The sequence below is a fragment of the Ahaetulla prasina genome, chromosome 3, assembly GCF_028640845.1.
Source record: "Ahaetulla prasina isolate Xishuangbanna chromosome 3, ASM2864084v1, whole genome shotgun sequence".
Lineage (NCBI taxonomy): Eukaryota > Metazoa > Chordata > Lepidosauria > Squamata > Colubridae > Ahaetulla > Ahaetulla prasina.
The window spans coordinates 59075723-59098328 of record NC_080541.1 but is presented as its reverse complement, the minus strand read 5'-3'; the positions used below and the strand labels follow the sequence as shown (position 1 = coordinate 59098328).

Here is a 22606-nt window from a genome sequence, read left to right as displayed (position 1 = left end):
AAACTGTAAAACTATAGTAAAACTATAAAAGATTCTATTGCAGAATGCAGGCAGTATAGGTGAATGATATAAATTCATTCTTCCTTTAAATAAACAAGAATACTTCCTTGGTGTAAAAAAAAAAATCTACTGGAAGCACCAATCTTAAGCTGCTGCCTTAATGAGAGGGATGGCATGTAAGAGATAACAAGCATGGTCCAAAAGTAGTCTTCATAGAGAAAACAAACCGACAACAAAAAGTATGTAATTAAGAGTTTTTTGTTTAATACTGCAATTTCAGTCTTTAAATAAAAGAGCTGCAACTTGTAAGGGCAGTTTCCTTTTTTGGTAACAGATGGTAAAAAGATAACTTCTTCACATGAGAAGATTCTGCGATGTGAATGTTTCACAACCAGATTTTGTGAACTGTTTTAAGATTATTTAGTATTTATATATGTATTTATTATGTCTCTCTTTTTTAATATGTTTAGGTTTTTTTTAATTTACAATTACAGTCATTCTGATTATATAAAATAGCAATATACAAACAAATGAACATTTACTTCAATTATATGGCAGTGATGGCGAACCTTTTTGGCATCTAATACCCAAACTGGAACGCGTTCCGGAGCCATAGAAACTCAAAGACCAGCTGGCCGGTGTGTATGCGTGTGCCGGCCACCTGGTCTTCTGGTTTGCGGCACACGCATGTGCGCTGGCTAGCTGGTCTTTGGGTTTCCAGGGCTCCAGCATGCATGAATATCAACTGGTCAGTGCACATGTATGTGCCGGAAACCAGAAGAGCAGCTGGTGCACGTGTCCACAGATGACACTGCGTGCCACCTCTGGCACATGTGCCATAGGTTCGCCATCACGGATCTATGGACTCAAATATTCATAGAGTTGGAAGGGATATGTCGTGTCTCACTCTCCCTCCGACGACCGGCTCAAGGAAGTCCGTATCAAACGTGCAACGAAGCCTCTGCAGCTTGCCAAATTCATTCGAGGTTTATCAGGGCAGGCAGGAGTCCAAGTTGTGACTTCAGTGATAGAGTCCGATATCAGCAAACTAGATGAGACTTTGCTTGACTCAAGATTGGAATGCCAAAAGCAGGTCCTTTATATAGGCTGTGGTGTGTGGCTCCATGACTCAGAATTTATCCAGGCCTGCCCCTCCCTTGCTTCTGCTGGCGTCGCCTCTCAGATCTCGGGAAGCGAGGATCCTCCCACTTTGAATTGTCTTCTGCTGTTTGGGAAAGGGAGGGGTCAGAAGGAGTAGGCCCGAGCAATTCCAATCCCTGGCTGACTTCCTCTGACGGCTGAGCCAAAGGAACACACGCCGTATGAGTGAGGTTTATCAGGTTTGTTTGTTCACTCCGGGAATCCTCTCCAGGCATGGGGCCAGGGCCGGGGGCTGAGAGGCATGACAGGCCGTTCATCTTCATTATCAGACTCGGAGTCTGATAAAAGGCCCGGTTGGAGACGGGAGGGGCCCGGCTGAGGAGAGGAGGGAGGACGAGTCACAACAGGATCATTTAGACATCCTCCTGCTCAGTGTAGGAATGCAAATTTAAGTTCCCAGTAGGAAATTTTAGTCTCTAGTACAGGGATATCAAACTCAAGACCCAGAGGCCAGATCTGGCCTTCGGGGCTACCCTCGAAACAGTGAAGGACTGGTCCATAGTGCTTGTGCCTGCTAAAATGGGCTCCCGAACTCCGCTTTCACTGGCAGAGGATTGCAGGAGGCTATGGCAGCTGAAAGCGGAGCTTGGGAGCCCGTTTTCGCTGGCAAAGCGCTCAGGCCACCACAGGCACCCCCGAGTGACATCAAGCTGGCCACACCCACTTTGACCATGCCCATCCTGGCCCCCCGAAGTCAAACACAACCCTGATGCGGCCCTCAATGAAATTGAGTTTGACACCCCTGCTCTAGTAGGTGTGTGAGAAGCAATACAGATTTGGTTTGATAGAGCAATTCAGAAGTAACTTTATTTCATTGAAGCAGAATTACTCAAATTGCTTTGCCAAAGCAGTCTTGGTGACTTCAGACTACCTCCTTTATGTCTTCTCCTATATATATAGTCTGTTGGCTTCCTTCTAAAGGAAAGTTCTTGATCTGTGCTGATTCATAGGCGTAAATTTCTGTAGACAACCTCAGAGTTATTTTCATCAACCATTAGATCAGAATTTAAATTTCTGTAACAAAGGCACATCTAGAGCAGAATACTTTGCTGATTTCCTGGACTATTGCTCATGCATTTTCCTAATTTAATATTTTATTTTATTTTATTTTAATTTATTTATTTTAATTTAATAATTTAATATGAACAAACACTTAATAGTATGACCCAATTTAGCACTTAATCCAGTCACTTTACCTCAATTCTGTATCAGTTTAGAGTGGTACACCACTGTAACACTGAAAATCAATATACTTCTCAGAATCACTAAGTGCAGTTGTAATTTCCCACTATTAAGTTCTTTAATTTAGGATAATAGGGTTAGTATTTGAAAATTATACCTCCGGGAAAGTCAAACCAGCAATCTTTTTCATAATAATATAATTGCAATGCAAGAGAAATCAGGGTTTTAAAAAATATTATTAAGTTTGACCTTTCCAAAGTAAGACATTCAATGAATTATCTTTCAGTAGTAAAAGCTCAGAAACACTGACAGAATTTTCCTGTATGGTGAATCTGAAAGTTGGGGGTGCAGACGAGGTGCTGACTGAAGTGCCACTTCCCAATTGGTAGACTGTCAGGGAGTCTCTAGGGAGCGTTGTCTCATTAAGTTACTTGGTGACTAGTGGAAGGGCACATGTGGGGGCATGTAAGAAGGTGTGGAAGTTTTTCATGATTTTTGTTCACTGCTTACAGAATTTATTTTTTTAATCCACTTTTTCTTTCATAGTTTCAGAAGAGCATCCTCAAAAGAAGAGAAATAGGAAAAGATGTTCTTCCCAACGACTCAGATCAAAGCCTTCAATAGGTGGATAACTCATATATATATATTTATAGGCTGCCCCAATTTGTATGGTTCTGAGTGGCTCCCAACAAACAGGACAGCTCTTACTCCACTAACTTCAGGAGACCAGTAAGGAACTTCTGAATCCTGTGTTTACCCGTGATAAGACCCACAATCAAAAATAAATAAAATCAAACAGTAATGTAAAGAAAATGCTACAATTTGTGAATGGTTTGATGAAAGACTAGACCCATAGCATTAGATACCTTGCAAAATTAACTCCAAACTTTACTGTCTGCTTTGCCTCTGCAAGCTGAGTTGTACCTCTGAGTTGCTACTGATCCCCAAGAAGCAGTTTGGGAACCCCAGACTTAATGTATTCTGTATATTTGCCTTTTCTCTTGTCAGTATAACTGATGAGGATGTATTGTAACTCTAAAAAACATTAGAAGTGCTTTAATTACATACTAAAAAGTTTTTTGTTGTAACACTGAATGGCTGATGTTGGAGAAAATGAGGCTTCAAGAATTATTTCATTAAATTTGAAATATTCACTAACTGGAGTTGTATTACTGCTACTGTATTAAATAATTGGTAAGGATGTAACATCAGCTTTTCAATCTTAATTGCACACATAATCTTATTTCAACTCTACAAATAGGGAAAGTATTTAGATGCTTTGCACGGCAGGATATTATATTCAGTAATACTAGGTTTTTTCCAGTTAATAAATATCGTTCATGTTTATGGAGCATGTTTCAATTAAAAATGATAATTTGTTACACATTTATGTACTAGGAAAAGGGATGTCATTCCAAACTTTTATTGTCAAATTTGAAATGTTCATATGTAAAAAACATTGTTATATTTTCATATTTGAAATGTAATAATTGATACACAACAAAATATGATGTTCTGTTAAAAATAAGTCAACTCTTAAGAACAATTCATTTATGAATATAGAAGTATCAATGAAAGTAACATTATTTTTGTAGAATATACACATTTTAATATACAATTGTATTTTAACAAATATTATTAATTTACGTCTTCTTTTTTTGGAAATAATTCATTAGTTGTTGTTTCCTGTTCTTTTCTTCATAGGAGAAGATGAATTCCATTCTTCTGAACTATGATTATATGAATAAATTAATTTAAATATTACTAATAATTAAAATTTACAATGTGTATAATTTTTATAATAGGAATATAATTTGTAAATCACAAATGCATATCATTTATGCTAGTAGCTATTATGAACAAATATATCTATTTCAGGTTTAGTATGGAAATAATGCTGATCAATCTAAATATTTTGTAAATAAAGAAAAATAATAAAATTATTTTTAACATGACTGCTCACTTAGTGGCCTTTTGAAGTTATGGTGGACCCCGGCCCCAAAAGCTGCTTATGACCCATTCCCAAGGTTCTGGCCCCTGCAGCGCCCCCTCAATCGTTTGCCCTTATGGCCAACTGCAGTGTCAGTGCAGCTCCCCCTACCTATCTTCTCCCCATCTCCCCCACTGGATCCCCACAGGTGCTGGGTCTGCTTTCCACCCCACCAGCCCCTACCCATGACCTGATAGACAAACCTGTGTGGACGTTTTAGTTCTCTTCCTATTTTGGAATGGCTTGGAGCCACGGACAAATCAAGTACTTCTGAAAGCCGCCCTGAGTCTTCGGAGAAGGGCGGGATATAAATGTAAATGAAAAAAAAAAGAAAAAAGAAAGAGGTGATAATTTGTTGCATTGACTTGATGGGATCATACCTATATAAATAAATTTTAATTTTAGAATTTTTAATACCAGATAGCTGCAAGAATTCGAGGGAGGTGGATGGTTCTAAAGTGTGAAAAATTAATAAAATAGTGTGTATAAAGTTCTGCGTATTTCAAAAATACTTGATTATTTATAACTCCACTTGATGCTAAAAGAGGGTATATGTTTATGTGAAATTGGCTTGGAAAACGCATGTCCCTATAATCAATCCATTACATTTATCTCTAACTCCTGTGCCCAAGCTGGCCCATTCAACCTTCTCCCTTCCCATCTCTTGTATTGATTGAAATAATAATTCTGCTTTGTTTTTTTCCAATAAAGAAAACATATAAGGTGAGAATTGGGCATCCCACTGGATCACCTACAGACATAACACTGTCAGGATGTAATCACTTAAAAACTGTTTTCAAACTGTTCCCTCTGAGAATAAATAGCATTCTGAATTGTAGAAATTGAGACAAGGTTTAGGCTCAGGCCCAGAGCACTGTCTTCCAGACTGCATGAGGAAGAGAACTGAATTTAGCTCTCTAAATTCCAGTCTGCCTTCTGAACTCCCATCTCTGGTAGGCCCGAGTCCCATATTCCATGCTTCCTTATCTTGCCTGGTAAGAGTTTTCTGATACTTTTTCTGTTAATGTTTATGAGTAGCCTTTATCTTGTCAGTTTCAGAGATTACTGCATTTTCCTTTATAACAATTTAATAGAAATCTTCTATTACCCTTTTCTGCTTTTCATTTGTTTCCCAGTTAACTGTACATATTCAAATGATTATAAAATTGTGACGATGACAGTTTAATATATTTGATTTCATCCAAATCCAAATATGTATTTTAAAATAAATCTGTCCTATTGAAAACCCAATTTTTTTGAATACAAAACTGTTTTATGGATTATATGGTAAAATAATTATCTTCTAATCCCGCCAGTAATATTTTTTCTAATACTGCCAAAATAGAGGAACTATGGCTTTGATTCAAAGTTTTGTGGAACAAAAATATTAAACTAGATGTTCCAGTAAGCATATTTCTCATTATTCCCCTTAATCTCAAAACCCTTCCACATGCTTGGGGAAACTATCTGGCAAAAGTTAGAATATGACAGTGATGACTGTTAAGTAGAATGACAAACTGGCAAAAATTGTTTTTTTGGTTCTCTTCTTCTCCAAAGTAACTCCAAGTAGTCCTCGACTAACGGCAGCAATTGGGACTGGAATTTCCACTGCTAAGCGATGCAGTCATAAAATGTTGACTGCACTGCTTAGTGATTGCAATCCCTGCAGTCCCAGTTGCTGTTAATCAAATTCCATGGCCTTTAGGTGAACAACTTCCTGCTGGTTTCCCATACCCAAAGTTAATGGAAAGCTGGCAGGCAGTTAGAAATCCCAAGCTGGCGGACAGGTAAGTGGCTTCTATCGGGTGCACAGGGATGGAGGGGAGGATTGGAGAGGGTTTACAAGTTTGAGGAAAGACTCAGAAGAATGCAAGTGGGTATTTAAGAAGTGCAGCGCAGGTTCGAGAGACTGCAAGGGAGTGTGTAAGAGGTATGACTCAGGGAAGGTGTGAGAGGGTGTACAAGAAGTGTGATGCAGGTTGGGGACGGCATGTGAGTGTCCTGTTTGGCACAAGCACAGAGGAGCTGGGAAGAATGAATGAGTTGAGAAGACTTAATTTAGCCCAGGAGCTTACAAATTTCCATGTCAGCTTCTCAATGGACATTCTGGGAAAGCCAGCAGAGAAGGTTGCAAATGATTGTGGGATGCTACAATTAGTCATAAGTGCAAACTGGCTGCCAAGAACCCAAATCATAATCATGTGACCATGGACAGCCAGAACTCAAAAGGATCAGTTGTTGAACACCACTGTAACTTCGAATAGTTGTTGAATGAATTGGTTGTAGGTTGAGAACTACCTTTCTAGAAGGACAGGTAGTCCTCAACTTGCAACCACAATTGAGCCCAAAATTTCCATTGCTAAAAAAAACATTTGTTATGTGAGTTTTGCTCCATTTTATGACACTTGCTACAGTTAAGTGAACCACTGCAGTTGTTAAATTAATAACACGGTTGTTTATTGAATCTGGCTTTCCCATTGAGTTTGCTTGTCAGAAAGTCGCAAAAGACGATCATGTGACCCTGGGACACTACATCTGTCATAAATACATGCCAACTGCCAAGCACCCAAATTCTGATCATATGACCATGGGGAATGCTGCAATGGTCGTATGAAAAATGATCATAAATCACTTTTTTTTAGTGCTGTTGTAATTTTTAATGGTCACCAAACAAATGTATAGAAGGTCCCGTTTGATTCATTAAAACTTGGGGCCTAATTACACATGACTTCTTTAATTATGTTTATAAATTTATATTCCATTATATTGGTGTGCCAAAATGCCTTTATATATGCGGGTGTCAATACATCCATACCTAATTGCAGGTCTATTGATTCAAGTTTCTTTTCCAGTTCAACAAGCTCTTCTTTCTTAATTTGCATTTCTGAAGTATTAAAGGATTGTAGTTGCTGTTCAAGTTGAGTGTTTACTTCATTAACGTGGAGAAATGCTGGAAGGTACTGCTGAAGGAGATCTAATATATAAAGAAAAAAGGTTTATATATTAATAAAATACAACACTATAATCTGTAATAGTAATTAGCAGAAACAATGAAGTCACTATTTATTGTCATTAAATAAAAGTATTGAATGCTTGATGAATAATTTTGTTTTCCCTTTCTCTCTCTCTCATATATATACACACACACACACACACACACACACATATACATACACACACACACAAAAGCTGGATATCCATGTTTCGCTATGAAACTATGTGATTGGTCTTGATATATCGACACTTACAGCTTGAAAATTAATGAGTAGTTACGATCGGCCTCTCCTCTCCCCTTCTCTCACTCAGCCTTGTCCCACCAGAAAAATCTCCTATCCTTTGCCCTTCTCTCCCTCAGTCTTGCCCCACAGAATCATCTCCTCTCCTATCTCCCTCTGCCTTGCCCCACAGAAGCCTCCCCTATCTTATCCCTTCTGTCCCTCCAGCTTACCCCACAGAAACATCTCCTATCCTTTTCACTTCTCTCCCTCAGGCTTGCCCCACAAAGTCCTCCCCTGTCCTATCCCCTTCTCTCCCTCAGGTTTTCTAGCCCCTTCTTTCTCTCAGGCTTGCCCCACAGAAGCCTGTCCTATCCTATCCCATTCTCTCCAGAGTTATTTTCAAATTGGAAGGGGGAGTAGAATGTCTAACTAATTGGCATCAGAGTGTGTTATAATAATATAGGAAATACTAATGCTCATTTTGAAAAATCCTTTCTTGGTGAGCACCTAGAAGCCAAGAGGAACATATGTGGCAAATTTCAAGTAGGCATTACGGTTCTGGAGATTTTGTGATTACCGAGTCAACATATTGCTCCCAACAATCTGGGTCCTCATTTTACTGACCTTGGAAGGATAGAAAGCTGAGTCAACCTTGAGCCTGGTAAGTTTCGAACTGCCACATTGCAGGCAGGCAGCAGTCAGTATAAGAAAATGCTTTATTTACTAGTGAGCTATCATGTGATGCTTGGGATTCATTCTCCCCTTCCTCCTTTAAATATAATTAAACTAGAAATTCCTGCTTGAAGGCATCCTGTGTCTTATTTTTCCTAGAGTATGTGTGAAAGGGAGTGGGTTGGGGAGAGGGAGAAGTAACAATCTTAAAAACAACACCTGGCACCTGACAAATCTTTCAACTTTAGATAATATTTGTATATAATCCTTGTTGCTTTCCTAAAATGCTTTTCTAAAAGTAGAAAAAAATTCTATGCTAAATTAAGAGCAGTGGACTTCTTATCTACATCACTACATAGCAAAAATCAAAATAATTTTATTCATTGAAGATACAATAAAATGTACATTACTCTATAATGGTTTTTTAATGGCTGCAATGTACATCATATTGAAAACCAGCTAAAAACTTTTATTTCATTAGTTTAATAAACAATAATAGTAGCAGCAATTTGGTAATCAATTTAATTAAAATCTAGCAGTAATTTTAATTGAATTCTTAACAAAACATTAACACTTAACAAAACATTGTGTAATACATTTATTAAACTCTGAATGCACCTATCTGTTGGGAGATATTATTGTAATCCGGTGGCAGAGGTGCTCCAAAAACCATTCCCCGAAGCTTCTCTATAGAAGGGGCTTTATTCTGAAGGCCTCCAAACTTTCCATTACTGCGAATTCTGTCCCCCTTTCTTGTTAATAAAGTTGGACAATATGTCGTTTTCACAATCTATATACATAAAGAAAAAAATTACTATCAAAATTCAGTACTTTTTTTGTTGAAAAGTAATTCCATGCCAAAGGTGTCAAACTCAAGGTCTGTGGGAGGCCTGGCCAGGCCCACCCAATCTCGATGTGTGCATGTGCACAAAGGTGTAGGATGCACAGGCACACAGGTCAGGCCCACCCAATCCTGGCATGCATGCATACGCACAGGAGGCGGCAGGCGCATGCGTGCAGAGGCCAGGCCCACCCCATCCCATCCGGCACATGTGCGCACAGGAGGTGGGCGCACATGCTCACACCGGGATGGGGTGGGCTGGACCTGTGCACCTGCCACCTCATGTGCGCCTGCACGCCTTCTGGGATGGCATGGGCCAGGCCTGCCTCCATCTGGATGGATGTGCTGGGCTGAAGCGACGCGGGCCAACCCCTTACCATTTCTAGGACAACTGTGCTTACTGGCCTTTCAGGTTTGTGTGCACAGGGGGGAGATGTTCAGCAGCAGGGGCTCTGCAGCTACTCCTCCAGGAAGCTTTGGCCTGGCCCATTTTATTATGGCAGGCATGTGTGTGTGCAGGAGTTGGTGGCCACATGTCGCGTCCCCCTCCCCCTCCGACAGCCAGGTCCGGGAAGTCTGTATCAAGCGTGGCCATGAAGCCTCTGCAGCTTTGCCAAATTGCTTTCAGAGTTCTCAGGGCAGGCAGGAATCCAAGGTGTGACTTCAGCAAGCCAGATGAGACTTTGCTTGACTCAAATGGCTTGACTCAAGCTGGTCTTTTATATAGGCCATGGGGTGTGGCACCATGACTCAGCACTTATCCAGGCCTGCCCCTCCCTTCCTTTTGCTGACGTCGCCTCTCCATTCTCCGGAAGTGGGGATCCGTCCACTGTGACTTTCCGTCCTCCTGATCTGCTGCCGGCAATTCTAGCACGTGGCTGGCTTCATGCTCACACGCTGTAGAAGGGAGGTTTGTTTGCTCATTCCTGACATTCTCTCTGGGCATGGTGCCAGGGCTGGAGGCATGGCAGGCCGTTCCTCTTCATTATCAGATTCTGATTCAGATAGCAGGAGATGGGAGGGGCCCGGGTGAAGAGAGGAGGGCGGGCACAACACCACATGTGTGTACAGGTCCAGCCCATGCCATCCTGGCAAGCGTGCATGCGCACATGAGGAGGCCACGATGGTGGAGCCTGCGTGCGCATGCACCTGCCTCCTGCACACACATATGCCTGCTGACTCCTGCGCTCTTTTACTCCTTCCCCCACCATTGTCCCATGGAAGAAAACTAAAATGCTGATCTGGCCTGCGAAGAAATCAAGTTTCCCCCCACCCCGTTCTATGCCACTAAGCAAGCTTTTTCTGTGATCCTATTATAGAAAAAATGTAAGTGCTTTAAAAACAACAACTTAATTGCTGAGTAAATGATACAGGATGAAATGGGGAGTCCATGTATGAACTGAGTGGGCCCTGTATGAACTCTTTCTCTATTATATATTTTATACAAAATATATTTAGATTTATATTTTGTATAAAATATATACTGTTAGATTTAAAAGAAAGATTCAAAAGCGTGCCCCGTTATATCACTTATACTTATATCACTTATGCAGATGCTGTTATACCAGCATCTGCATCTGCCTATTTTGCAACCTTAAGAGTGAGGATGTCCTCCCACCCTCACCCAGAATAATATTTTAAGACAGCAAATAACCTGAATGCCTTCTACCACTTTTGGTATTTGTGGAAGAGAAAACTGCATTCCTCCTCCCACTTCCACAGTGCTGGCAGCTACTGCTCAGTTGCTTCCCTTCCAATCTCAGTTTCTGAGGAGTCGGATTGGAAGCAGGTTAGAGTTCTTTTTCCATTCTCCTTTTTGTACGCTAACCTTTTTTGTTACATATGATATGGAAATCTCATTCCAGCTAACTAAGAGGCAAACATATTCCGTTCTAAGCTTGGTACTTCTCCCATAGCAAATTGCAGCCAGTCTGTTTCTTAAGCACAGGGCACTTATAGTTGACAGAATCCAAAGAATCTGAATTTTAACATGAATCCTAGGTCCTTTTCCACATATTTTTATTCTATTCTATTTTATTCAAAATTTCTGAGAAAGTGAAGTCTAGATTTACTATCTGTACTGAAAACAAAATAGCTCAACACTGGGTTGATCTAAAAAAAGCAAACCCTGCATTTGGGGAAAACATTTGGATGAAAAAAATGTGCTGAAAAGAACACATTTTACTGCAATAATTTATCTTTAAATTAGGCTTGTTTCAAATTAGCTAAAAATTGGATGAATGTTTTTCTGTCTAAACCAGTGGTGGGATTCAGCCGCTTCTAGGCAGTTCGGCTGAACCGTTTGTTAAATTGCCAGTTCGCCCTGCCCCTTGCCCCTCCCCTCCCCACCATTACTTACCGGTGTCGCGGCACCATTTGTAAAATTGCTGGCTCGCACTCTCCTCCCCCCTGGGAGCACACCCGAACCGCTTGTTAAATGTCTGGCTCAGCCGCCTACTACTCTGTTCCCCATCTCGGACTGCCCACTCGGACTGCCCTGACTGCTCCAGCAGCAGAAGGCAAGTATAGCCGAGTGCTGCCCCTGGGGAAGCAGAACTGGAAAAGGTGGTTGACCTGCGCCCGCCCGGCTGCCGGCCGTGACCTACCCCCATCCAAGCATCTTGCTGGCCACGCAGCCGCTGACCAAAGCCTGCCTCCATCCAAGTGTCTTGCTGCCCACACGATCTAAGCGCCATGCGGCCACTGACCGAAGCCTGCCTGCATCCAAGCGACTCTCTAGCCAGCGATTAAAGCACCTCGCTGGCCACGTGGCCAGTGAGGAGCCTGGATTGGGTGGGCAGCAAAGCGTGTTTCAATCGCCTCGGCCTGCCGCCCACCCAGCAGGACTGTCCTGTGGCCTCCCACCCACGCAGCACCAGCCTACCCTACCCCATCTGGAGAAAGAGTAATGGGGAGAAAGAGGGGAGCAGAAATGATGAAGGAGAGAGAGAGAGATGAAGGATAGAAGGGGGAGAAAGATGAAGGAGAGAAAGGCGGGAGAAAGATGGAGAGAAAGAGAGGGAGGGAGAGAGATTAAGGAGAGAAAGATGTAGAGAAAGATGAAGGAGAGAAAGAGAGATGAAGGATAGAAGGGGGAGAAAGATGAAGAAGAGAAAAGGGAGAAAGATGGAGGGAAAGGGAAAGAGGGAGAAAGAGAGATTAAGGAGAGAAAGATGAAGGAAAGAAAGAGATGAAGGATAGAAGGGGAAGAAAGATGAAGAAGAGAAAGGGGGGAGAAAGAGAAGGAGGGAGAAAGAGAGATTAAGGAGAAAACGATTGAGAGAAAGGGGGAGAAAGATGAAGGAGAGAAAGAGGGAGGGAGAAAGAGATTAAGGAGAGAAAGAGAGGAAGGGGGAGAAAGAGATGGAGAGAAAGAGGGAGGGAGAATGGATTTGTTCTGGTAATTGGTTTAACAAGCATGGCACTGAAAAAGTGACATGACCTTTTTTCACACTTACGAACATTGCAGCAAACAGTCATTAAGGGCAAAGAAGCTATGTCACATGCCCACCCGGACATGCCCACCCGGTCACATGAAGCACCGCAGTTGTGACATGAGTGACATGGTTATTAAAAATGCTGCAACAGAGATAAATGATGACCGGTCATAAGTGTGAGGACTGATCAAAAGTGCGAGAACCTGTCAGAAATCACTTTTTTCAGTCCTCTGGGTAGTCCCTATGTGCATGGCTGAAAAAAGTGATTTCTGACAGGTTCTCACACTTTTGACCAATCCTCACACTTATGACCGGTCATCATTTATGCCTGTTGTAGCATTTTGTGCATAGGGACTACTCAGAGGGCTGAAAAAGTTATTTTTGACCTGTCCTCACACTTTTGACCGGTCCTCACACCTACAACTGTCCTCACATTTTACATTTTGCACCCTATCTTGTAACCGTGGTGAAGAGAAGCAGTTGTGAAATGATTGACATGGTTGTTAAAAATGCTGCAATGGGCATAAATGTGAGGATGGTCATAAGTGCGAGGACTGGTCAGAAATGACTTTTTTTAGCCCTCTGAGTAGTTTCTATGCCCATAGCCAGGGCCACCCGGTCACAGACCAGCTAGCCACACCCACCCAGTCACATGACCACCAAGCCACACCCCAAAATAAGCCACGCCCACAGAACCGGTTGTTAAAAAATTTGAATCCCACCATTGGTCTAAACTTAATTTTGATGGGAACTGCCTGAAAGTCAGAGTGGTCTCCCTTTTAATATCTCAGTAATCCTTGCTAAACAATAGCAATTCAAACCAGCAACTTGTTACTAAGCAATGTGACTGTAAAATGTAATTTCACATGACTGTCAATTTTCAATCTCAGTTGCTGTCTCATTAAGCAAAACCCGCTTAGTCATAGCATCCTATGGCCATATGATCACCATTTGTGATCTGCTGGCTTCCCCACAGATTTTTCTTTTTGGAAGCTGGCAGTCAAGATCACAAATGGTGATCATGTGATTGCAGGGACGCTGTGACAGCTGCAACTATAAGGACACATAAGTCCGCCAAGTTCAACACCACTGTGGTCATGCAGTGAGGACAACATTTGTTGATGATGCCCAATTGTACACTGTAATCCTGTAGATGTTGCTGAAGTCTTATCTCAGTATTCGATGGCTATGATTGTCTGGATAAATGGTACAAGTTTCCCCTATCCAGTTGTGTCCAATTCTAGAGGTGCTCATCTCCAGAGAGAGAGAGCCTTATCCGAAGACATCTATGTGGTCATGGGGCCAGCATGACTATACGCTGAGGTGCACAGAACGCTGTTACTTTCCCACTGAACTGGTACCTATTTATATACTTGCATTTGCATGCTTTCAAACTGCTAGGAGAACAGGAGCTGGGCCAAGTATCCGGAGCTCACCCATCATGCAATGATTAAGTCTCAAACCCGAGCTGTCAGTCTCCAGCTGAGAAGCTCAATGTCTTTAACCACTGAGCCATCGCCCCTCCACCCCCCCATTAGGCCTGGACAGAACAGGCTTAACCTTAATAGGGAATTGTACACCATAGGAAGATCTATTACCTAGTAGAAAATGCACATCACAGAATGAAGCAAACCCTTTAAGAAAGAGGGTCTTTTTAAGTTTGTGAATAAAATATAAATGGAGCTAGACTAACCCTTTTTCTTTTTCAGACACTCATATGTATATAAGCAATAAACAAAATACTTTACAATTTGTAATACATACTTCTTTTCTGTAATGACTGGCAGCTTCCAAATTGTCAATAATAATTGTATTACCCAAGAGCACCTCAAATGCTGTAAAGATATATTAAATAATAATGTTTAGAATACAAACCAATACACAAACTGACATTTCTATTCACACCTACTTATTATGAAGCATCAATAGATGTAGATAGCAAAATTACTATAAATTAGAAAGAAAATTTGTCAAGATAATCCAGGTAAGACCAACCGTATTGTGCTAATCAGTACTGGATTTGATAGATGCCACTTTGATAAACTACAGGTATTAAGAAACTGAAAATTTGTATGTAAATTCAAGGCATACAGGCATTTGTATTTATGCCTTGTTCTCTAGTTGCTACGTGCCAAGATGTCTGCCATACAAAATTTCAGGGAAAAACACATGTAAAAGGACACATGTGGAGGTTTATATCGCTTAGTGACCCCGCAATAAAATGGTGAAAAGTAGTGCTACTAGCCATTAGAGATATCTAAGCCTCTCTTTATGAGGAATGTTTCAACAAACAATGCTGTTTCAGCAGAAGTTCAGTGGTTTTAGGAAGTAAATCCTCTGAACTGGAAGGAATTTGAGGTGTTTGAAATCTATTTGGTCTGAAACACACTTCCATACTGGAAAATTTATAGAAATTTCCAATTGCCCAGAACAACATAATCTGGAGGCGGTACAGGAAGGTTGTGCTCTGCTCTAATAATACTGCATGTTCATCAGTTAATCTTTTGTTTTTCAGACTAACTTGTGTTTGGGAGCTTAAGTAAAAAAAGAAAAGGGAGAAGGGAATGTAATAAGTTCCCTAAAGCAGGGGTCTCCAACCTTGGCAATTTTAAGACTTGTGGACTTCAACTTCCATAATTCCTCAGCCAGCAAGCTGGAATTCTGGGAGTTGAAGTCCACAAGTCTTAAAAGTTGCCAAGGTTGGAGACTCCTGCCCTAGAGGAAAGATGGGATAAATAATAGTATTTATTTAACACTGGCTATTAGTAGCAGTTACTAATAGCCAGATGCCATTATTATTTGATAGAGAAGACGACTTTCCAAAGATATAGTTTCTTCAAGCTCCAGTCTGGGATGATGTTCAGGTGTTTTGACTACAGAGCCCCAAGTTAAAGTCTATATTCAACCATGGAAACTCTCAGTTATTCAGTCTCAGCCCAACCTCCTTCACAGACTTGTTTGTGGGAATAATCTAAAAAACATTCTTTCTATGATATTTACCTATTTGGCAATTCTCCTTGTGCTCTGGAAATATTAGCAACTTCCTAGCAAACACAGGATTTCCAATAGGACTGAAACAGTTTCCTTTATTTTGCAAATGAGGTAAAGGTCTGCTTAAAATAAAGAGGTATTCTTTCATTGTTGACTTTGTCAGACAAATACAAAACATTAGGCAACCTAAATATTAGTGTTGACTGCTAACATTTTAAAGTGGAAATTTGCATTTTGAAAATATTACAATATAATTTACAATGTACAGGATTTGAAACAGAATATGAGACAAATTCATTCTTTCAGAAATAAATCACCATCAGGAACGCAGGAAAATCGGCAGCTCTTATTTAACAATTCAATTGTAGTGGCTAAGATCTTGAGCTAAACTGGAGACTATGAATTCTAGTCCTTCCTTAGGCATGAAAGCTGGTTACTCTAAAACAGACTGAAACGTGGAAATAAATGTATGAAATAGCATCCTTCCTTATCCCTTCTGACTCAGCTCTAGTTTTAAGCAAGAAAATAAGAGTTGACAGAATCTTAGAATTGGAAGGGACCATTTAAACCAATCTCATTCTCACTGCAGAAACACAAATTAAATGATGTCGAACACTGGTGTGTCACTTCCCAGTAACAGGGGAAAAAAACTAAAAAAAAATCTAAAAATGTTAGAATTATTACATTTTTAAATAAAATATTAATTAAATTTGGAGAAGAAAACAAAACTTTACCTGTTCCAATCTGGAAGTTTCTTCTTATAAATAGAATCAAGAGGCCATACTTGTTGTGTTCCTTTAGTCTCATCAAAGATACGATGTGCAGCAGCTGTTGTCAAAGTGAGTATACAATCCATTTCACCTGCCAAATGCCAGGAAATGACCTTCGCTACTTCATTGTCTTCAACTTGTGCTAAGTGTGAAATCTTGCACAAAAATTAAGCAATGAATTAAGAATTAAGGGTTATTTTGTATGTGTAAAAGAAAGATCTTAGCCTTCCCATGTGCTTAATCTATTTGGGAGATTATGCTATTCAGTTTTGAGGCTAAACTTTATATGCTAGGTCTCCAACATCCCCCCTACCCCAAAAAGAGAAACAAACTCAGAAGCATTTCCTCAAGAAAATTCTGACATAAAGAAAAAGTTGTGTTTAATAAGGTGTAAAAAGAATTGGTCATGCATATGTTTATAATTATGCAGTTTTTACTCAAGTACTATGAAAGAAAAGTGATAGCTTTACTTATCGCATCTTCACACAAGCACACACACAGCCTTCAAGTCAATATGGACTCCTGGCAGCTGCCAGGAAAAGTCCCTACAGTTTTCTCAGCAATTACATGCTTGCTAGGGCTAAAAGAGAGAATGAATGGCTCAAAGTCATCCAGCTGGCTTTGTTCCTTTGTGCAAATGTAGGATTAATCTCCTGGTTTCTACCCTGATGCTTCCACCAAACTGGCTCCTATGATGGTATTAATACATATTAAATAACAAACTTAAGTAAAATATAGTTTAAAATGCCCCTTTTTTGCTCTTTTTTCAGTTAGAATTGACGGGCATGTATGATTCCCTAAAGCTAATAATATTGAGGAAAATATTACTATTACTACTAATGCTACTGCTGCTACCACCACCATCACAACCACCATTACTATTAATGATAATAAAGCCTGGAGATATACAATAATTGGGTATATGATAAAATAGGTAAGAAAGACATAAACTGTATAGAAAGGAGAGAAAAATAAAATAACAAAAAAATTAGGTTTTTTTAAAAAAGAAAATTGAGAACAAACTTACCTTGCCCAAAATATCCTGATTACTTTTGGGATAATTGGCAAGTGTGCATATTCTTCTAGGTTGTTTCAATAATTTTTCTTGCTCAGCCTGCTTAAGTTTTATTAAGGAATTAATATGCTGCAGCTAAAAATTAAGACAGAAGAATAGCACTATGTGTTATTATAGAAATATACTTTTCAACACATGTAAACCATTTACAAACATACAATTAATTTAAAGCTCTTATGACATTTTATCTTACTTAAGCAAGCCTCCACTGGACATAGTAAAGTTCATTGCTGTTTCTAAAAACAATCTGGAAATACAGTTCATACTGATATTGTTTTATCAATTAACTGGCAGCCATGGGATTGGGACTGTATTTCCCTTTTACTTTTTGAACTACTGTTAGAAATTGGTTTTATATCTGAAAATGTAATAAAGAAGTGTTAATTCAATTAGATGAAAGAATTACAATAAAAAAGAGTAAAAAGCAGGAGGCAAATCAAAACGTGTAAGGGGCGTAAATGAAGTCTAACCCTAAGCCTAACCCTAACCAAAATGAAAACAAATTACATGAGGTATTATTTATGACCCCGAAATAAAACTAAGAATTCTTCCATCCTGGAATATAAGCAAATCACAGTATTAGCACTAAAATATGAAAGTTGCAATCTTACAGTATGTAAGCTTACCTAAAACTAAATTACACATTATCTTTGTCAATTATTTTTAAATTGATTTACATAGTGTACCTATTTTGATGGGAAGGGGTGTGTGTTGCATTTAGCTCAGTGGTGACTTCTGCCTGAACAAGCCCCTGTAGTTTTCTTAGCAAGTTTGTCACTGTTTGCTTCCTAGGACTGAGAGAGAGTGATTGGCTCAAGCTCACCCAGCTGACTTTGTGCATATGATGGGACTAGAACTACATATCCCAGGTTCTAGCCTAATACCTTAAGCACTCACCAAACTGACTCTCTTGGATGAGCAGTCTGGTTTTAAAGGTAATGTATCAAAGGCCAAGAGACATGCAACCTAACAGAGAAAAGGCATGTATGTTTTTTCCATAGTCAGGTTAACTTCTTATTAAACGCTGTTCTTTCATGTTAAATATGGTATAGGTAGGCCTTAACTTACTTGGTTCTTAGTTCAAAGTTGCAATGGACCTCCCTGAGAGTAGTTATGGCCCTGATCTGAAGTGCCAATGGCTGGGCCAACTCCGCAGTTCTATGCCTGCACTTTTGAAGCTTGGCAACCGTCTTGCAATTATAGCCTTTGCAATCTCCCCTCATCACATCACCGTGTTTTATATTTTTGCCAAAACCCAGCATTTACTTCTGATTTTTGGCAAACCCAGCCCATTTCAAACCCATTGGTCTGCTTTATGACCATGGCATGCTAATGACTGTGGCGACCAGTTTATGATTGTGGCATTCACATTAATGACTGCTGCAAAAAAGGTCATAAAATGAGGTCGGCTGTGTGGGTGATTTGTTTTACAACTGTCACAACTGTGATGGGCAGTCGAGGACTACCTGTATTAAAGTCAGGCCACTTTGTCAGCACATCTGTATGTGTACAAGAACAAGAAGTCTATTATATCTCTTTGGATACAATTATCCTACATGAAAATTCTGATGTCTAAAAATGAATAAAAATTAAGATAATTAAATTACCCCATTGTCCTTAGGTATGTCAATCTGATGTCTTTTCAGTTCATTCTTAAGCTGTAACTCCTTTTTTCTAGCTTCCTCTGCTTGGCCTGGAAAATAAATCAGCATAACAAGTTGGACTAAAAGTTGACTTCATTGCTTAGTGAAAGCAACATCAGATAAAAACTAAAATCATCTTTTCAAGCCAAAGGTTTAAAATGAAATTTTATTGCTTTTTTCAACATTAATGCAGGAACATTTTAATCATATTTATATATTACTTCTTTATTTAGATCTAAATTCATCACTTAAACTTTTTTCCTCTTTATTTTCTACTTTAATATATGCTGCAGTTGAGATGTCTATGTTGTTGGGAAATTGACCCTGAGAAACATTTTGCACATCATGAAGGCATGGCATTTAAAATAATCACTGTAATGTAAACAGACTTTGGTTAAGAAGGGGCAAAATAACAACCAGATGTATTGTGAAAAGCAAATCTTCTACTCCCCTGTCCCAAAAGCTGTTTTGGCTGTGCTTATGAGATGAACTAGCCATATCTATATTAGTGGATACTCAAATAAATTACACAGGGCAGCTACTGGGTTTAATAGCAGTTCTAAAATTTACATGGAATATTAGTACTATGGCACTGAAGGATACTTTATTTTGTTGAATGTGAAGTTAGTCAGTGTCTCTATTGTTTTGATTAATTTGCATGCCTTCACTAAGAACATTTCTGAAATATTCCATAGCTGTTTTTTCAACACTATATTTTACAAACCATCAATTGATAATTCTTTTTCCTGGTTTGGTGGATCAAGCTGTGGTTCCTCAATTGACCCAACTCCAATTTCACCATTCAAGTAATTATCATTTTGAAATTTAAAAATCATAAATTAGCTAATTTTAGATGATACCTGAGTTAGATAATATTAATGGTATTACTTCATAACAAATCTTACTTTTGTGAAATATATTAAGAAGGATGAAAAAAAAGGAATTATTTAATATTTTACCTATGAAATATCTGTGGATTCACTATTGCCATAATTTCAGCAAAAAAGAAAAAAATCTGATTTGGCATGGAAAAAGAACATTTGTCTTTTGACAAGAAATTATGTCCCAGGACCTAGAAGCTGTGCAGGTTTGATAGGCAGGAACCAACTCAGATTCAGTTCTACCAAGACTGAGTGGTTTTGGGTGTTTGAGTCACAGAGATCTGGGGAAATTCCATCTTTAACCTTGGATGGGATAGCATTTCCCCTTTCCAGGCTGGCATGCAATCTGAAGCTTTTCCTGGATTCACAGCTCCTGCTTGAAGAGCAGGTGTCAGCTGTGGCCAGAAGGCCTTTGTCCAACTCCATCTGGTGTACCAGTTGCACCATTTCCTAGATCAGGGGCTCTCATGACCTAGTCACTTCACAGCTTGACTACTGCAATACACCCTATATGGGACAGTTTGTGAAGACCACACCGACGAAATAACCGATACAGAACTGTTATCTCTTTTTGAAAAACTTCCATAAGCATTATTAAAAAGAACTATGCATAGGCATCACGCTAATTTCTTTCAGAGTAAGCAATTTTATGTAAAGAAAAAAAAGCCAAAGCAATTACAGACATGCACTAATATAAATCGAACAAAACGTACAGCAATACAAGTAATTTATAGAAATACTATTCAGTATAGCAATCCATTTCTTTCTTTCCTTACTTCCACCACACCCATATATTGCTTCATACATTGTTTTTGGTCTTTAAAAATCCTGGCCTTTAAAAATGTGTCAATGCATTGCATATATTTGTTAGTTGATGGCATACGGGCCACAATATTTTGACTTGGTAGATGATCTTAGCTTCCATATAAATTCCATAGCTTCTCGTATCCTTCAGGTAAAGCTGGGCTTTGGTTGCTCTTTAGGTAGGTACTATGACCCAAAAACTGATGGTATCATCTTTGCAAGTAGAAAAAATACTGCATGTGTTGGGGCATGCCCAAGGCTGCAATCAACTTTATATCTTCTCCGTCTTACTAAAAACATATGAAAAACCTGCACATAAAAAATGTTCATTGATGAAACATCAAAATCAGTTACTTGAGAACATTGTGGCTTGTTTGACTTGCAAAATTATGCCTACATGAACAGAATATCCTTACAGTACTTACATTTCATTTCAGCAATAAGCTGATCCTTAGCATTAAACCACTCTCTATATGTCTTTATTGACTGTGAAAGGTGGTCTTTCTCTTTCGTAAGTTTTGCCATCTCCTGCTGAATCACATAATCTAAAGACAGAAAAAATAATTCATTTTTTCCCTTCAATAACAGACACACATTAATTAATTAAAGAAGATACAATAACAGAATAACAGAGTTGGAAGGGATCATGAAGGTCTTCTAGTCTAGCTCAAGCTGGAGACCCTACCATTCTGGACAAATCGCTGTCCAATCTCTTCTTGAAAGCCCCCAGTGATGGAATACCCACAACTTCTAAGGGCAAGCTGTTCCACTGGTTAATTGTTCTCACTGTCAGGACTTTTTTCCTTAGTTCTAGATTGGTTCTCTCCTTGATTAGTTTCCATCCATCCAGCCTTCTGGTGCTTTGGAAAATAGGTTTGTTTTTTTTAAATTTGCATTTATATCCCGCCCTTCTCCGAAGACTCAGGGCGGCTTACACTATGTCAAGCAATAGTCTTCATCCATTTGTATATTATATACAAAGTCAACTTATTGCCCCCAACAATCTGGGTCCTCATTTTACCTACCTTATAAAGGATGGAAGGCTGAGTCAACCTTGGGCCTGGTGGGACTTGAACCTGCAGTAATTGCAAGCAGCTGCTGTTAATAACAGACTGTCTTACCAGTCTGAGCAACCAGAGGTTGACCCCCTCTCCTTTGTGACAGCCCCTTAAATACTGGAACACTGCTATCATGTCACCCTTGGTCCTTCTTTTCACTAGACTAGACATACCTAATTCCTGCAACAGTTCTTGTATGTTTTAGTATCAAGCCCCCTGATAATCTTTGTTGTTCTTCTCTGCACTTTTTCCAGAGTCTCAACACCTTTTTTATATTGCGGTGACCAAAACTGGATGCAATATTCCAAGTGTGGTCTTACCAAGGCATTATAAAATGGTACTAATGGTTCATGTGATCTTGATTCTAATTCTGTTAATGCAGCCTAGGACTGCATTGGGTTTTTTTGGTGGCTGCAGCACACTGCTGGTTCACATTGAAGTGATTGTCCACTAGGACTCCAAGATCCCTCTCACAGTTACTAGTATTGAGCCAAGTTCCATCTATTCTATACCTGTACATTTGGTTTAGAAATAGCTTCTCAAACATTATAAAGGAAAAAGATAAAACTTTAGAAAATAAAAAGTTGGAATCATTAAAACTCACCATTACAAAACACAAAGGATAAATAATAAGGTTGCAAATGTTTCAAAGTAGGTATGATTGGCTCAAATACAAGAGTATACTGAGTTTTATTTCTTCCTGGACTATTTTCTGCTAGCACAAGATTCTGAAAAAAAAATTAGTGTGATTTGCATTATATATTTAAGAATTATTTACCTAATGTGAATATACTTTAATTAGTATATAAAACCCTAACCTTTGTTCAATACTAACAACTTATTAATAGCATATTTTTAGCAATAGCACATTTTTAGCAATAAG

The 22606-nt window shown here is 39.3% G+C and overlaps 1 protein-coding gene across 1 annotated transcript in view; it reads right to left on the bottom strand.

Annotated features, from left to right (window-relative positions):
* Positions 1 to 242: 242 nt before the first annotated feature.
* SMCHD1 (structural maintenance of chromosomes flexible hinge domain containing 1) overlaps positions 243 to 22606 on the bottom strand; it is a 102657-nt gene continuing 80293 nt past the window's right edge. Inside the window, 11 exon segments of the mRNA XM_058176587.1 lie at positions 243 to 4073; positions 4537 to 4621; positions 7149 to 7307; positions 8842 to 9013; positions 14266 to 14336; positions 15502 to 15611; positions 16227 to 16417; positions 17290 to 17412; positions 18945 to 19030; positions 21091 to 21210; positions 22328 to 22451. Of these exon segments, the coding sequence (XP_058032570.1) occupies positions 4016 to 4073; positions 4537 to 4621; positions 7149 to 7307; positions 8842 to 9013; positions 14266 to 14336; positions 15502 to 15611; positions 16227 to 16417; positions 17290 to 17412; positions 18945 to 19030; positions 21091 to 21210; positions 22328 to 22451 (1299 nt within the window). The 3' untranslated portion in view covers positions 243 to 4015.